This window comes from Myotis davidii, unplaced genomic scaffold, assembly GCF_000327345.1.
Source record: "Myotis davidii unplaced genomic scaffold, ASM32734v1 scaffold49, whole genome shotgun sequence".
NCBI lineage: Eukaryota > Metazoa > Chordata > Mammalia > Chiroptera > Vespertilionidae > Myotis > Myotis davidii.
The window spans coordinates 2,776,939-2,795,206 of record NW_006300375.1 but is presented as its reverse complement, the minus strand read 5'-3'; the positions used below and the strand labels follow the sequence as shown (position 1 = coordinate 2,795,206).

The window sequence follows — 18,268 nt, the reverse complement described above, 5'->3', positions numbered from 1 at the left end:
GGAAGGGAGGGGGGGGGTGGGGTAAGGGGGAGAGATCAACCAAAGGACTTGTGTGCATGCGTATAAGCCTAACCAATGGGCACAGACACTAGGGGGGTGAGGGCATGAGTGGGGGAGATGAGGGGCAATGGGGGCATAAGACACATATGTAATACCTTAATAAATAAAGAAAAAAATACTTTGTTCTGATGACAGCATGATGAGGGAGGAGAAGGAGAAATAGTGGAGGTATCCAGAGTAAATAAAATATTGAAGGCGAGTGTACAAGAAACTAGACTGGTGGTGAGAAAGCTCCAAACAAGAATTATGAAAGGAAAAAATAATTGGATTGAAGAAACAATATTAAAGAAGAAACAATATGTTTTGGCTTATAGGATACAGAATTTTTACTAAAATTTTTAAAATTAATATTTATTTATTTTTCTAGCTTTATTGAGATAACATTAACAACAAAAGTATTCTGTACATTTAAGGTGAGCATTATATATGGAACCTAAAAAGAGCTGAACTTACAAAAGCAGAGTGTAATGATGGTTATTCTTTCTTGATTGAAAAAAAAATTGTACTTTTTTGTACAAAAATGTATTAATATTCAACACCCCATCCATTCACCCCCTCCATGCCCATTACATCAACGAATTGGCTCAAAATCAAAAGCTACATTTTATCTCAATGGTCAGTTCCTACCTTTTATATCATTTTACCATACCCTACACCACCTCTCCCCCCACAGACACACAAATAGAGAGCTCAGTTTAATAAAAATAGAAATTTTGCAATTGGAAAGATCTGGTTTGAATTCTACCTGTGCCACTTTGTGGTATTAAGAGTTAACTAAAATCTCTGACATTTAGCTATTTCCATTGTAGACTTGAACTGGCAATACCCACTTTATAGCATAATGATAATATAAATTGTGCCCCCGAAAGTGATTATCATAAAGTAAGCATATAATCAATATGTGTCGAATGACTTTCTTATTTAAAACTACATAGGTATGTTGCTTGTAAAACTCAGGATGTGTTTTTTATCTCAAGCTAAATATTAGTTTCGCTTTCATGAATTAAAAATTATTATTTTTCACTTCTCTTTGCTTAATACATTTGGTATAGTATAAACTACATCCACTGGCAAATCTTTCCTCAAGTTAATGGTTTATTCACTTCATGATTACTTACGTCATTCATGAATTCTACTGATAGAATTCTACTGAGTGCTACCACTCAGTTTACATAAAATGAAAAACTGTTCATGAATGTTACATAATGCTAAACTAAAGACCTCCCTTAACTTTCCTTTAAAACTCTTTGAAACATAGGCAGAGAGTATACTTGTATACAAATATAACTTTAAATTGAAAACATGATCATTAACATAGAAAAAGCCTACTAATTGGCACACTGTTTGATAGATGTTAGTTACCTCATGTATGTTGAAGTAAAGGATAATTTGAATGGTAAATGTGTTTTACTTTTGGCACAAGAAACTGTGACATTTCAATGTGGCAATGGCTGAATATGTTGCTTCTAAGAATAAACCTTCTAAAGTTAACTTTACTAATCACGATGCATTCCTACCTCACACTCCAAAAAATTTCCAAATTGCTAGTTTGGAGATCATTCTCCTCAGAGCTATCATGAAGTCTATACTTCTTAGTAGATATCTAAATGCTTCACTGATAAAAGCTAAAATTCAAATAAACCCACACTTTTTGTCTGCAAATATCACTACTTTTTGTGACTCAGGGCCAAAAGTGATTTTAATCAAGCGAACAAGTAGACTGGAAATAACTCAAAGAATAACTCTAATCATTGTATCTGATACTTTAAGACGTGAAAGGAAAAGTTTTGTTAGAGTTCATAAATTGTTGTGTCATGTAAATTCAACCAAATAGTTCATAATGATTTTTCTAATCATGGAGAATGAATAATTTAATTCTGTGCACTGTATAGCACTTTCTATAATCCATCTAAGTGATGAGTATGATGTTTCTCAAAGAAGAAAAGATAAGATTTATTGCTTCAATAAACTACATGTATTTGCACACCAAAAAGGCATGTTTTATTTTCTTATTTAAGCATGTTAAATGCCTTATAAGCACAATCATATGGCATTCACAAGTTTGATATGTCTATTAAAATCAAACTTTCCAAGGAATTTGAAACCTTTATATTGGAATTTTTAAAAGATGATAATTAGGAATATTGATTGGCTAACCTAAGAAAAAACACACCAACAGGCTAGCTTCTTCCTAAACCTATAAACATCTGGCTTGTTTACAAAAGTTATTTACAAACACTAGTCCTCCACAGTCTGGAGAGAGCTGTTTCTTGACACTTTTTTCTGGCTCTCTCTACTTAACATCAGAATTGCATATTCTCTACCACTCAGAGCCATTACATGTGCCATTCCTTCTGCTTGAATTGCCCTTCATGCCCCATAAGCCATTTACTTCTCATTTTATTGGTCTCAGCTAAAATGATCCAACCTTAAAGAGGTCTTCAGGGAACCACACTGTTTTAGTAGTATTTACTTATATTCCTCCCTCTCCCATATTTATGAACTGAAATAGCAAGAGGATGCCTATTTTATTCACTAGAGAGTTAGAACCTGATACAAGATCTGGCATAATGAGAGCCCAATACATACAGATAGATACAGTCTGATTATATTTGAAACTCGTATTTTTAACATACTTCACAATGACATAATTACAAATCCCCTATATGGTGGGAACTTCTACTATAAAACATTTGTAATTTACTCCTGTTATTACTATATCTTTCTTAAGAATTATAGAACTAGTAATAACTTAGTGGGTGGGCAAAGTGCTTAGAACAGTGCCCAGAATAAAAGAAACATGACATAAAATTTTGACCAGGAAAACCTTCGGAGATCATCTACTTAATCCCCCTCCAGTTGTCATCCTTATTTTTTAAGGGGGAAATTGTATTTATGAGACATGCAATTATGAATCTCACAACTGTTTCAATATACCCATATTAAACTTAGTAAAAGAAAATTAAATCAGAAAAGAAAATTAGAATCTCAACTAACAGCAACTCTGCCAAATCATAATAAGTACTTCATTTCAATATTCTTTCCTGGTTATCAATTTGTCATAGAAAAAATGATACTTTAATTTGCTCATTTCTCCATATTTTATGGCCACACATTTTCAAAATAATCTTAATTATGCTATCTTACAGAAGTCACTCATCCTGCCATGCAATTCACAGAAAATTCTTTTTCTTTAGATATCATAAGAATCCCACCCCCAGCACTCAGTGGAACAAGGGATACCCCACTGTCACAGGTAACACTTGCTCACAGTTAACAAAACCTAATTCTGACAAACAGGCAGAAAAAGGAAGACTGTTTGGTGGAATATGACATTCTAGTAGTTCTCAAAATCAGCTAATTTTGCAGGAACAGTCTGAAAATACAGAGGAAACTAGGAGACGAGGCAATAAAAACCTTAGTCAATTTCAAGATTAGAAGCACTGCCTTAGACAGTTTGCTCAGTGGTTAGAGGGTCTGCCTAGAGACTGAAGGGTCCCAGATTCAATTCTGGTCAAGGGCATGTACCTTAGTTGCAGGCTCAATCCACAGTGTAGGTCGGGGCACGTGCAGGAGGCAACCAATCAGTGTGTCTCTCTCACATTGGTGTTTCTCTCTCTGTCTCTACTCCTTCCTTCCACTCTCTAAAAATCAATGGAAAAAATTTTCCTCGGGTCAGGATTGACAACAACAATAAAAAAGATTAGAATTATCTAGTAAAAATGCTGTGCTGGTATTGTTGCCTCCAGAACCCTGCTCAGAGCAGTGGCTGATCTCCACCACCAAGGACAAATGTAAACTCTACACTGGCATTTCTCAAGGTGCCAAGTCCCTCGAGAGACTCCCATCAGACCAGCCTTAGCTTGTGTGGAGTAGGGAGGAGGAGCATTTGCCCTTCCCCATCCATGGTATGAAACAAGGCTGTGTCTCCCACCAAAATTATCCAGTGAACATTATCTTAAACTAGAAAGATGCCTAGATTGTGGAAAACCAAAACAACGCCACAAACATCCATCACAAAAGCCCTGCCCACCTTTACAGACAAGTCAAATTCCATTTAAGCAAAGAGAATAGTTGAAATTGCTCATTTCTCCATATTTTATGAACACATATTTTTGTACTTTAAGTATAGTAATTACCATTTTCTAACTTTTAATAGCCATTTTATAGGTTTTCCTATTTTACTGAGTTATCAGTTTTGTGAAGACAGATGCTGTATCATTCCTTTTTTTCTAAAATCTTACAAAGGATTTAAAATTTTAATTGAATTTTATATGAAACAAAAATCCAACTAGAAAAGAAAAATATAGGTGTATTTTGTCTCATGATTAGTCAATTTTAACAGACTATAACATATTTAGCTAGGTCAACATTTCAAGAAGCATGTCTCAAATAACACACACAGATCCCTAGACACATTCATGAAAATAAGTATGAGAAATGTATGAACAGCCCTTTACTGGAGGTTTTAATCACATTCAAAATTCTGAGTATTCTCTGCTATGAAAAAAAAAATATTCAACTTAGTTTAATCAACATGATCTAACATAGCAAACATACGTGCATATTAATAGTGTGATCACTTTTACCCATCTTTCCAGAATCTCTTAAAAATCTTGTTAGCTTGAGGATTTTTACCAGCTGCTTTCATATTAGCATTATACAATAAGCTGGAAAATACATCTAAATATTTGAAGGCAGGAATACAGACTCACTGAATTTTTAAAAAAAGAAAACATAGTCATTTATTTAAGCTATCTTCATCTTTGTAAATGTGATTTTTACTTTCTGCTCATCCTCATATATCTGTGGACCATATACTGCCTCACTGTGTAATTCTGTGAACAATTAAGTGAAGAAAGAAAATCTATTATTAATTGTAGAATGATTTTATTATTTTTTTCAACCCGTCAATGTTCCAGAATTTTCCTTTTAGGATTTAGATCTCATCCTAGGTGAGTATCAATTGCTATAGCTATGTTAGCCAATAACTACACCAAAGAAGAGGTGTAGTTACACCTCAAAGATTACCTTACAGGTCAAATCCTTAGCCTTGGTTGACTTTGGAAGGCAACAAAAAATTCATAACCTATGATCACAAATACATTTCATAACAATGAAAATAATTAAATATTTCTTACCAAGAGCCATTCCATTTTTTAAAAGAATGGTACAAACAACATTGAAAACAAAGAAATTTACTACCTAAATTGCAAGTGGAAGTTCGTCAGAATTACTAAAGAAGCTGCACTATCGTCAGCCAGGCACCTGTGTACCTAGATTTATCCTGCCATTGACAAAAGTAACAGGAAGAGAACATATTTAGACATCAGCACTTTTACGTCACACTGCCATTCCTGGATGAATTCCATTTAGCACTTGCTGGAGTTAAGTGTTGTGAAGAACAAAATTTAATATTCAATTAAAACCAACGCAAATCCATTTCACCTGAGCCTACCCTTCTCACATTTGTCAAAGTAAAACAAACAAACAAACAAACAAAACACCACAGCAAACACACACACACACAAAACAACTAACAAAAATGTCTGCTTTATTTAGACCTTTGCTGAGATTTAAATATGACTTAAATTATACATCAATCATTACCAAAATATTAAAAACTCAATTCTAAGTCACTTTAAATTAACTTTGAGTTGGCATTTTTGGCTTTTAAATATATAAATATACCCAGTTGAATTCATCAGAAAATTTATTTCTTGGTAGATAAAATTTTAATTCAAAATAAGCAAAACTACCCATAAAATAACATATATGTGTTACAGATATAGTATGAATAGTTTCAAACTATAATAGTTTTAAGATATTCCTTGGCAACAGTTATGGCCATTGATGAACCATCATAGGTAAGGTAACATAATTTATTTAAAGTCAAATAATTAGTTTTTATGTGCTTACATGTGTGTACTCATGTTAGTGTGAGAAAAAAGTAACCCAAAACCCATCTTTAAAAATTCACTCAGTTGAGAAAGGAAGAAGCAAAAAATGTTGATTAATGGAGAAACTGATGGATTTTCTTTTGCTTTGCTCTGATCTGTATATTAGCGCCTAAGTACATATTTACTTGGTCATTTTCATACCATATATTCGAACTGTTACTGTAGCATTGAGCATCTATCTATATATGGATGTGTCTATATATCTGCCTGACTATCTTTCTATCAATCTATCTATAACAATTAAAACTTTTCAAAAATATATTTTTATTGATTTCAGAGAGGAAGGGAGGGGGAGAGAGAGAGATAGAAACATCAATGATCAGAGAGAACCATTGATCAGCTGCCTCCTACACACCCCCAACTGAGCACTGAGCCCACAACCCGGGCATGTGCCCTGACTGGGAACTGATCCATGACCTCCTAGTTCTACTAAGCCACGCTGGCCGGGCAGGAATACATAGATTTTAATAGGCTGCTAGGGGGAGAGGGTGTCTTTATTACTCAGATAATTAAATCTCTAATGATGAAATACCATGCACTGGAATTAATATTCAGGGTGTTTGGTTCCGTATCCTTCTAAAATCATTCCATATTCATCTCACTGACCAATTAAAAGCATGACAATTTTTAGAAGTCAGCTTAGTACTTAAAGTTTTCTTGAATATGAAATAATAATATTATTCCACTTTTACTTAATTTTACTGCCCCAATATCCCAGAATGAAAACAACTTCCAGATAGTCATCTGGTAAGCCCTGTCAAGTCCATGTCCTCCCTTAGAGGATATCCTAACTTTAATTTCTAAAAGATTCTTGTTCATTTAATAAATTAATTATAAGATTTAAAAAATAAGCTCAAGCATTTAACTCTAAATTCATAAAGACCTCTCATTACCATCCCAAATAAGAAGAATGATGCATTATTATTTTTACGTGGAAAGTCTGAAAGGAGAGATGGCACGCACCATAAAGATCACTTCTGGTACTGCTCTAACTCTTCTTCTTGGAATTTGAGATAAAATAATTCTTTAGAGCCATGTGTCAATGAAGTGCCCATGTACATTGATGTATGCATGCCCTGTGACAAAATCAAATAAATGTGCCTTCCTTTACAAAATTTTCATGCTATAATAATTCAATTACTTGTTGCTGTGGTAGGAAATTCTAAGATGTATCTCCATCTCCAAGATTTATGTTTCTTGTATACACACCTTATTTTTAATTCCCTCCCCTTCTGTGTGGGCATAAACTGCAAACATCATGGGCTATTTCTCTAAGAATAAGTTACTAATTAGTTGGCTTTTGAGTAAATCAAAAGAGATACTATCCAGGCAAGCTCAATCCAATCACTGAGTCTTTGAAGGAGCCTGGATCCTTTGTAAGACATGATTTAAAAGAGGGAGATGGATTTCACTTCAGGGAAATTCTTCCTTACTGGCTTTAAAGATGGGGGAGAGCCATTAGACAAGGAATGCCAGAAGCCTTCAAGAACTAACAATGGCCCCTGGTTAACAAGGAAACTAAGACCTCAGTCCTACAATGACAAAGAACTGAATTCTGCCAACAACCTGGATAAACTTGGAACACAGCTTCAACCATATCTCAATTTGTCTTTTATTAAGACTGTGATCTGAGAAGCCAGTCATGCCATACCAGACTTCTGAGCTATACAACTGTAAGGTAATCAATAAGTTATTGTTTTAAGCTGTAAGTTTGTGACAACATATTATATGGCAAATCAATACGACTGGAGGAAAAAAATAAGTTTTTACTTTACAATATAAATTCAGAGTAACATCAGTTTTAAACTGGACTCCATATTTAGGTTTCCTATAAATGTTACATGATGGTTTAGAAATAGAGAAAGTAACATCATTATTAAAACTAAAAATGATATGATTGTTTACTTTGTGTAACTTAAGTAATATTCTGTCAAAACTACATTTACAATTTCCCTGAGGGTGACAGAGTGTTTTAATTAGGAAATATATGCTATTTTTAAAGTACTGGGATAAATCATTATAACAATTCTGGCTACTGGGCTTCATTTAGCAAAAAGTCATTATGCTATAAAACCTTTATATAATTCCATTTGTTTTAGAAATACAAATATGTGAACAATTCATTTAAATGTCAGAAAATAAAATAAACTTCAAACCATAGCTGACATGAATTAAGCCATTTAGCTATAAAGTTTTAGTGAGAATTTCTCATGTCAACATATTTTCACTGGTAATCACTTTTCAGGAATTTTCTAAGGATTTCCAAATATACTAATTTTAAAGAAAATCCATGATAAAACTTCTCACAATAAATGTTTTCAAAATCTTCAAAGTACTTTGTTTCTTTTCATATGTAAAGAAAACATTCATATTAATATACTATAATCATAGCTCATTAAATAAGTAAAATTAGAAGCACTGTTTTCAATGCAAATAAAAGAACAGAGCAATGCATGTGTTTTCATTTTAGTCAGGGCCAGTTATGTTTTACCATCCTATGTAATAAAAAGGGTAATACGCAAATTGACTCTAATGGTGGAACAACCAGAATGACCACTCAACCAGTCACTATGAGGCGCACTGACCACCTCTCAGTCCCTTTCCCTGGCCGATAAGGTCCAATCACCCGATGGCAAATGGGGAACCAAGGGTGGGTGGCGGGGTACGTAGGTGGTGCCAGGCCAAGGCCCCTGCCCCACCAGTCGCCCCCCACACAGAGGGCAACATGTGGCGGGGGCGGGGCTGGCAAGCAGGCACAACAGGCGACCTCTCGGTTCCTCCCCACACCCAGCAGGCTCCAATCACCCAATGGCGAACAGGGAAGCAGGGGTGGGTGGTGGCGGGGGGCGGGGCCCGCTACGTGCAGCCAGGGAATATGGCCCTGATCACAGCCAGGCCTAAGGACTGTACTCTGTAATTTCATGCTCTGGCCCTCTAGTCTATAAAAGCCGAATATGCAAAATGTCCCTCAGGAGTTTCACTTACCTGGAGTTCGATCACTTGCTATGACGTGCGCTGACCACCAGGGGGCGGCACGGGACAAAGGAAGGCCCTGGCTGGCAGCCTGAAGACACTAGGGACCCTATATCACCGGCCAGGCCTAGAGACCCTACCCCATCCACGAATATAGAGAGTTAGAAACATCGATGAGAGAGAAACATCGATCAGCTGCCTCCTACACATCTCCTACTGGGGACGTGCCCGCAACCCAGGTACATGCCCTTGACCGGAATCGAGCCTGGGACCTTTCAGTCCGCAGGCCGACGCTCTATCCACTGAGCCAAACCGGTTTCAGCAAAGCCATTGTCTCTTTTCCTTAAAGCTTAATTTCACTCATTTATCCCTCAGAAGATACATTATCCTTTATGGGCTCAATTTTGTAATGAAAATTTGTTTGGAGAAAGTTTTCAGTATATGTGGCATGTGTCTTCACCTTTTGAAAGGGGGCATACTAGGAAAAGGTGAGTTAGAAAGGTTATGAAAAATACTTGCAGCTAACCAGATATGAGGTTGACCTCTTAGCATTTTAATGCAATATTCTATACCTAATTCAGATACTATATCTGAAATAACTATGTGGGAAAAATTTATTCATTCTTCAAAGAATTTGTGAGTATATAGCATGCCAAGTAAAGATTTTGTGAGTTCATTTTATGTCAAGGGACTGGCACTCATGGAACTTGTGTTCTAGTGAGGTAGAGAGATAATTTTTCAAAAAAATAATAAATTAGTAAATTAAATATTACATAACAAGGTAATAATAAATTAGTAAATTAAATATTACATAACAAGGTAATAGGACAAAAGAAACAAGGTGCAGAGTAAGAAAACTGCATTTTGGGAGATTGGCAGGTTATAGAGTGGTTGTGGCTGGCTTCATTGAGGTTATATTTAAGCAAATAATTTAAAAATATAAAGCTCTTATTTTTTCATATAAAAATTATCTTCTTTCTAATCCTTCCATACTTTAAGAACATAGGCAAAGGGATACATATTAGTATGAAAGACTTTTTAGGAGGACTTTAAAAATTCTTGTAGCCAATATAAAATTAAATGAGTTTCAAACTATTTTCAACTACAGTTATAATACTATTAACATAGAGCATGTATTTCATTCTACATGCCATTTTCATAAATTCTGTTTTTCCTCCACTGCATAAATATGTAGACTGCCTACTATGTGCTGGCATTTAGATAGTATTGATTGTGCTCCAGGAGTCACTCCCTTTCTGGCGAGGTTACATAAACAGACAATTGCAATACTATTTATGAGGGCTGACTGGAGCATAGAACAAAAAGGGGAAATGATGAATCTTAAAGAATGGATAGAAGATAAAGATGTAGGGAAGTATAGGAGTTCTGTTAGCTAGTCTTCAGATGGTTCTCCAGGTTGATGGTTCTATAATTTAGTTGTAATTTTGATGTGGTCATAGGAGGAGGCGAGCAAAGTGTTTATCTACTCTGCCACCTTGACCAGACACCTACATATTTTTATTGACTTCTCTTTTTCACAAAACTTTATACATTGTACATTCTTTCAAGTGAACACTCATTGGCTTACCTCTTACTACTTATAAGGTATATAACTGTGCAGTATCTCAATACTGAAGTGCATTTCCCTCTTGAAAACTGAGAAATAAAGGGTGTTCTACTTCCTGTTACTGTATAAACTAGGCAGGAGTAAAACACTTATAACTATTTTTTATTGTATTTTGATTTGTTAGATAAATTACTTGAAATGGGTGTGCCAGGTTAAGGCAAGTGAGTTTAACAAAACTTACTCTTTTTTTTTAAATGAGAGTAATTACAGTCCTGCCAACAAACTTATCAACTTTCTTATGTCAATCAAAAAGTGCCATCAAGTGTCACTCTTTGCCATGCATGACAAAAATTTTTACTTAGAATGCAGATCTCCATTATATGTAGTTCTTTTAAAACTAATTAGTAGAATTCTTTTCTCCTTATTGATTTTTTATCATTCTTTCTATCTTTAATTTTTCATATGTTTATGTAAAAAAATTTTACAGTAACATATATATGATTTTAAAATCTTATGTAATGATCTTCCAACTAAAGGCAAGATAGTATGTGTTTGCCAAACTAACAAGTGCAGCTTGTCCCCACCAGGCCTTCCTTGAGTATCTGACAGAGAATGCAGAAGCCACTCTGGCTGGAGAGTGAAGATCTGAAGGGATCTCCGTTATACTGCTGTGTCTTAATTGGCTCAAAAGGCCCATTTGTTGCATACTAACAAATTTTAGTAAAAGCAAAGTGTCAAATATATGCAAGCTATTCCTACACCACTTAGGTCATGCATAATTATTTTACTAGGGAAGCAAAAGTATGACTCTAGGACATCATGAAACATAAAAAAAACTTAATTTTAAGTCTTATGTTCATAGTAAAAGTTACTTTGATAGAGGATAGTACAAACAATAAATACCCACTATAAGTAATTTGACATCTTTCTGCATTTGAACTGAACCAGAATGCTTAAAATTCACTAGGTAAACTGATTACCCATTTAATCTGTTTTTCCTAGCATGCTTCCAAATTCTATAAACTCGCTTTTCCAGAAAGCCTTGCTGCCAATTTTAAAATTCCTCCCAAGATGAAATATTCCCTGGGTTGGCAGAAATTAATGCCTAAAACAAGTGTTCCTTGCTAGCAGAGATTGATGATTATAGTACCATTTATACATACTGGGCATCAAACAGTTAATTAAACCATAAGGCTTAGGCTGAAGCCTGGCTACACCCCAGAGCCCTGCAGGCAGCCCTTGGCGCTCTACTGGTGTTGTGGGGTATATGGAGGGTGAACTACAGGACAGGAAGCAACCCTTGAGAAAGGTGTGTTTGATTAATCGGGGGAGGAAGGCGGAATACTATGGAGAGCTCCCTAATCCATGACAAACTAGCCACCAGAGGAACAGAACACCAAAGAGGAGGGCAGGATGGTACCAACAGAAAAAGAAGTCCTGTCTCATAGTTATTAGCGCAGAAGCTTATAAAACAGTCAAATGTGTTTTATTAGAAAAATAAATAGAAATTAGTTGAATCTTTCTTAAGGAATACCATATCTTTTTACAGTGCAGGCATAAAGTTTGAGCATTTTCAGAATGTGTTTTCTAAAACTACAATGGAAGTACAGTGCCAGCCAGCAGAAAATATTGGGTCACATGAAAAATATTACAAAGAGAATGAAAAAGCCATAGAAATCAAACAAGGATCAAGGAGGAGGTGCCTTCCTAACCACAGTATGAACACTGGGATAGCACCATGAGTTAAGCCTCTATATCACATTTATAATTTCCTGGACACATATGTGCATGTATACACACACACATACACACACACACACATATGCATACACACTGTGCCTTTCTCTTCAACCAACCCCTTCATCCAGTCCTCTAAAGTCCTTTAGGTAATAATTCAAAAACTATCTGACATGGATTAAACACTCCCTAGATGCCAGGTCAGCCAATGGACTTCGGCTGGAGACCAGAGGGCATTAAGACCTACTAACTGAAAACTTCTTATGGATTAGTGCAGTCAGACTGAGCCAGGAACACTAATACACGCTTTAATTACATCAAATTTTCTTCTCCTCTGAAACGTGATCTTCCAAATTTACTACACAACAAAATAATCTGAACCATGAAAGGTGTCTAACTGATCACATTTAAAATTGGATTCACCTAAACCATTTAAAAACTTGAAACCATCTATATTTTCAAACTATTTAAATTCCATGCCTAGATAGCTCTCTGCTTTATTCAAGAACTCTCCTTTCCAAATTACCACCTCTAAAGTATAATTGAGCAACCTACAAAAAATCAAAGATTTCTGTGAAAGGTTTATTGATTCTCTACCCAGGGCTCTCATTTCATAGCTCCAAACACTGACAAAATTGGCCCAAATGTATACATACAAATATATATACACACACACAAATGTTAATACAGTGGGACCTTGACTTACGAGTGTCCTGACTAACGAGTTTTTCTACATACAAGCCGTCTCTCGGCCGATTTTTCACTTTGAGTTGCGAGCTAAAATTCGGGTTACGAACCAGCTTCAGATACCCCACCGCTAGTTGGCGCAGCGAACGTCACAGTGAACGCCATAATATCAGCCCAGCATCACGTCTCACTCATTCACTTTCAGATTTGACATACGAGTAATTTGAGTTACGAGCTCTGTCACGAAACGAATTAAACTCGTAAGTCAAGGCCCCACTGTATAAGTTATAGTTATCCCTCCACAATGCAGCCACTTTTTTGTAGTGTACCCCAAATGCACTTTAAACATAGACATTATTGTTTTCCAGTCATTCAGGGTTGTAGGGAGCTGGAGCCCATCCCAGCTCAGAGTGCAAGGTGGGGCCCACCCTGGACAGAACATTTTCATCACAGGGCACACTTACACACACTCACACTCACTCGGACTGGAACATGTCAACACGCCACTTCACCTAATGTGTACCTCTTTGGGACCTGGGAGGAAATTGAAGGCCTCAGAGAAAACCGACAAAGACATGGGGAGAAGGTGCAAACTCCACTTCTCCAGCCAGGAATCATTTTCTTTATTCCTCATCATCGTTATAATGAAAGGACGTTGAATGAAGCAACATTATTGAGTACCTGCTTACTGGGAAAATCAAAATTCCCTCTTCATGAATATTCAACCAAAGGCAATTCTTCTCTAAATATTACTGTAAGTAACAATTATAGTTGTTACCACTCATGACACTGAAAGAAACCAAATTTTACCTGCTTTTAAAATAAACCTTAGCTAACATTATTCATCACAGTTAAAGAGAATAAAAACCTGCTTAAGTCTGTAAAGACAATATTTTCAAAGTGTTAATAATATCAAAGCAACCTAATATCTTTCAAAGGTGAAAAATTAAAATACTGTATGGTGTATTCTTTAAAAAAAAAACAACTTGAAAACAACAGCAAGATTTTCTAAAGTTTTTTTTGTATAGTTGCTAAAAATCGGTATAATTTCTCATCCCAATCAATTACAAAATCAAGGAGAATGAAATAAAATAATCCCTAAGTATTTTTGATGTCTATAAAAACAATGAACAGCTATTCAAAGTTCAATCCCAAAATGATTGTTAAAACATTGTTGTTACTTATCTAAGATAACAGCTATCATTTAACCCATCAGTCTCCAAAGATCCAAAATTCTAACAGCCCTAACACATTACTAAGGCTCATAGATTCCTTCTTTTATAACTGTACTAGAGGTTTGGTGCATGAAAATTCATGCACTCGAGGGGGGGAACCCTCAGGGGAGGGCAAATGGGCCTAAGCCGTCAGTCGGACATCCTTAGTGCTGCTGCGAAGGCAGGAGAGGCTCCCACCACCACTGCTGTGCTGGCCAGCCATGAGCCGGCTTCTGGCTGAGCAGTGCTCCCCCTGTGGAAGTGCACCAGGGGGCAACTCCTGTGTTGAGTGTTTGCCCCCTGGTGGTCAGTGAGCAACATAGCATCCAGTCATCTGCAATTAGGGTCAATTTGCATACTATCCATTTATTATATAGGAATAGGTAGAAATTGGCTATGTGTTTTTTAGTCATTTACTTTGTGGAAAAAGTTTTCTTGTTGCCCCATTAAAAAAAATTCCCTTATGTTAGTCAGTTAAATCCATATTTTTTTCTTTCCATAGTTCTTAATAAAATAATTTATTATATTTACGCCAAATAACAGCTCAAACAGAACTATCAAAAAGTCTAGACATAATATATTTGAACTGATATTTTCTAGTAGACAATAATATTCCCTTAACAAAGTTCTTAACAATTTTTGTAAATAATAGATCTCATGTTTTGTAAAATAACAGATCTGCAACCAATCAAACTTCTTTTTTTATTAAAAAAAGTAGAAGGATTAGAAAGATTGGAAATAATAAATTAACTTCTCTTATTTGATGTTTACAGGTGAAAACCAGACAGTCCTCCAAAGCTATAGGTGGTTAATTCATAAAGGATTGGGATAGTTGTATTTTAAGTTCTCAGCTTATATCATCCTCTTACTTTTGGTGCATTAACCCAGAAAAGTATAAATTACATAAACTTTTTTAATAAGTACGTAAACCTATAAAAAGTAATTAAAACTTCTTCTAAGGTATCAATATTTATTGCTTTCTTTTTTTTGCTCGGCAATTTGGCTACCAAATATTTCAGAATGAAGACAATCATCTCACATCTATATGTAATATAAATATTGCTTACCTCAGTCAAGTGTGGTGTAGGGTTAAATCCACAGAGATTGCACACTTGATGCTTGCACTCGGTGCAAGTGTTGAAATTAGGAGGCTCCTTAGAACCTATGTTGAGTTCAGTTTTGCAGAGAGGACAGGCTGATTCTGGTTTGGGGGGTTTCTCCAGTTTGGGGGGAAGGGCAGCCTTCGGAGGCTCAGCTGTTGAAGGTTTGCCATCCTTAACAGGCTGAGGCTTCTTTTCTGTTTCTGTTCTTTTGACTGTTGGAACTTGCTCAGCTTTGGGCTCTAATTTTTCAGCTCCTGGGGCTTTTGTTTCCTTTTTCACAGGTAGAACCTTTGCAGGTGCTGGTGGTACCTGACCTGTAGACTTAGGTGGCCCCTGAGAAGGAGGCGGCTGTGCAGGAGGAGGGACTTGTTTTGCTGGGCCCCCGGGCCCACTTTGTGAATGAGATCCCGGCTGGCCTGCTGTGGAGATTAAATTTGATGCCTGGCTGAAGATGGATGCTCCAAACCCGAAGAGCTTCCCAGTCATAGTTTCTTGAGGAGTGGTGGGCTGTGATTTAGGAGCATCAGTAATACTTCCCAGATTCAAGCTGAAACGCCTTGACTGCTCCTGAGGCTTCGGGGGCTGTGGAGATGGGGGGGCAGTTTGGCCAGGGGTAGGTCGTGGGCCAGAAGGTGCTGGTGACCCTTTTGGCACAGGCTTGGCATCTGGCTTAGGGCTGATTTTGGTTTGTGCTTTCTTGGGTTCTTCCCTCTTTTGAACTGGATCCACTTGTTTTTTACCTTTGCTCTCCATACTGGGCCCAGGATGTGATATAATTTTCGAATCTGATGCAGGTCGAGGTATGACTTCAGAATCGAATGGGGTGACTTTTTCTCCAGTTGGTGGGAAACTCTGTGAAGGTTTGGCAGAGTCTGTTTTCAGAGGAGGAGTTGATTTCTCTTGATCCTGGGATTGTATTTTGGAGCCTGGAATATCAGGTTTTGTGGCTGTTAACGATGAAGACACAATGTCTGTGGCTGGCTTTGCCATCTTGGGCTGCTTTGGTTTATCATCAGCCATGGGGACCTTGGCCAGCTCGGATGGGACAGAAGGCTCTTTGGGAGGGGCTGGCTTGGGTGTGGATTCTGCCACATGAAGCTGCTTGGCCGGGACAGGGGGAGAACCGTGAAGGGTTGGTTGTTTCACAAGAGGTGGAGGCTTTTTAGACTCAGGTGCCTTTGAGATATCCTGTTTGGGTACAGTATCCTTCTTTGGAGAAATCTGCTGGGACTGTGGCGATGGTTTGCTCACCACTGATGCAAGAATACCTGCGGCTGTCTTCGGTTTGGGCTGGGGTGATGACGGAATTGGAGCCAAGTCACCTCCTAGAGCTCTTTGCATCTGACAGTTTAAACAGAGCCACTCTTTTACCTAGAAATAAAATAAAACAATAGTCACTGAGATAAAAACAATGTGAAACATTTTCAAAATGCATGGTATCATCTGAAACTATGTCTCTCATCAAGCAAAACATAAAAGATCAAATTATTTTAATTAAATAATATTCAAGTAATTACCTTAAAATGTAATTAATGAACCTCAGAGACTTAAGCACTCTTTTTTTTTTTTTTAAATATATTTTATTGATTTTTTACAGAGAGGAAGGGAGAGAGATAGAGAGTTAGAAACATCGATGAGAGAGAAACATCGATCAGCTGCCTCCTGCACATCCCCCACTGGGGATGTGCCTGCAACCAAGGTACATGCCCTTGACCGGAATCGAACCTGGGACCCTTCAGTCCGCAGGCCGACGCTCTATCCACTGAGCCAAACCGGTTTCGGCGACTTAAGCACTCTTATTTTTTAAGGAAATATAAGAGTAAAAATCAACAGAGTGGTATTTTTCTTCTAAAGTTAATTTTGTTATTCTTCACCTTTGGTTTACTCAAAGTTTTATTACTCCCAGAAATAGAAAAGCAAGTATCATAAAAAATAAATTGTAATATATATTAGATTCCATAAATCAGTTATGTTAGATACTTTCTCTATTGATGGTTCATAACAGATTTTAGTTATACAACCCAGAGTAGGCCTGTCAAATTATTAACACATTGCTAATTTCCTAAATTAGCACAGCATTACTCCCCCCTCCAAGGAGACATAATCAAATGTGTGAAAAACAAAAATTGTTAACCATGCTGGATTAAAAAGAGAACATTCTCTGTTAACAAAATATAGGAAAAATAATGGCATCCCCTCCCATCAAATTAGCCTAAATAGCATGGTCTAATAGAGAAAATGCTGTTTCCTTTGAATTTTCTGAATATACTGGAAACTGCAATGTAAGGAATACAAGGAAGCAATATTCTTTTTTTAAAAAAATATATTTTATTGATTTTTTTTTACAGAGAGGAAGGGAGAGAGATAGAGAGTTAGAAACATCGATGAGAGAGAAACATCAATCAGCTGCCTCCTGCACACTCCACACTGGGGATGTGCCCGCAACCCAGGTACATGCCCTTGACCGGAATCGAACCTGGGACTTTTCAGTCGGCAGGCCGATGCTCTATCCACTGAGCCAAACCGGTTTCGGCAGGAAGCAATATTCTTATTTGACTGGCGAGATACATATACAAGTGAGATATACATCATACACACACACACACACACACACACACACACACACACGGGACCCGGTGCACTAAGATTTGTGCACGACAGGGGTGGAGGGGGGGGTCTCTCAGCCCAACCTGCACCCTCTCCAATCTGGGAGCCCTCAGGAGAGCCCTCTCCAATCCGGGAGTTTCTGTCTGTCTTTGCAATCATAGGAGCAAACTGTCTGAGACCCTCAACCCAGTTTGGTTTGTTGCTCACAGAATAATAGAGGCATTTTTTTTTCTTTGCTCCATTGGTGGAGATTTCCTGGAAGTTTTAGGATATCTTCCCTTTAGTTTTTCATAGACACTCTGATTTTACTTATGTCTCTCACTTTTGCTTTCCCTCCATCCTAACCACAACAGTAACTTG

At 36.9% G+C, this 18,268-nt stretch overlaps 1 protein-coding gene across 1 annotated transcript in view; it reads right to left on the bottom strand.

Annotated features, from left to right (window-relative positions):
• Positions 1–18,268, bottom strand: part of PCLO (piccolo presynaptic cytomatrix protein) — a 296,737-nt gene that overhangs the window by 250,976 nt on the left and 27,493 nt on the right. Inside the window, 1 exon segment of the mRNA XM_006777145.2 lies at positions 15,266–16,672. Within this exon segment, the coding sequence (XP_006777208.1) occupies positions 15,266–16,672 (1,407 nt within the window).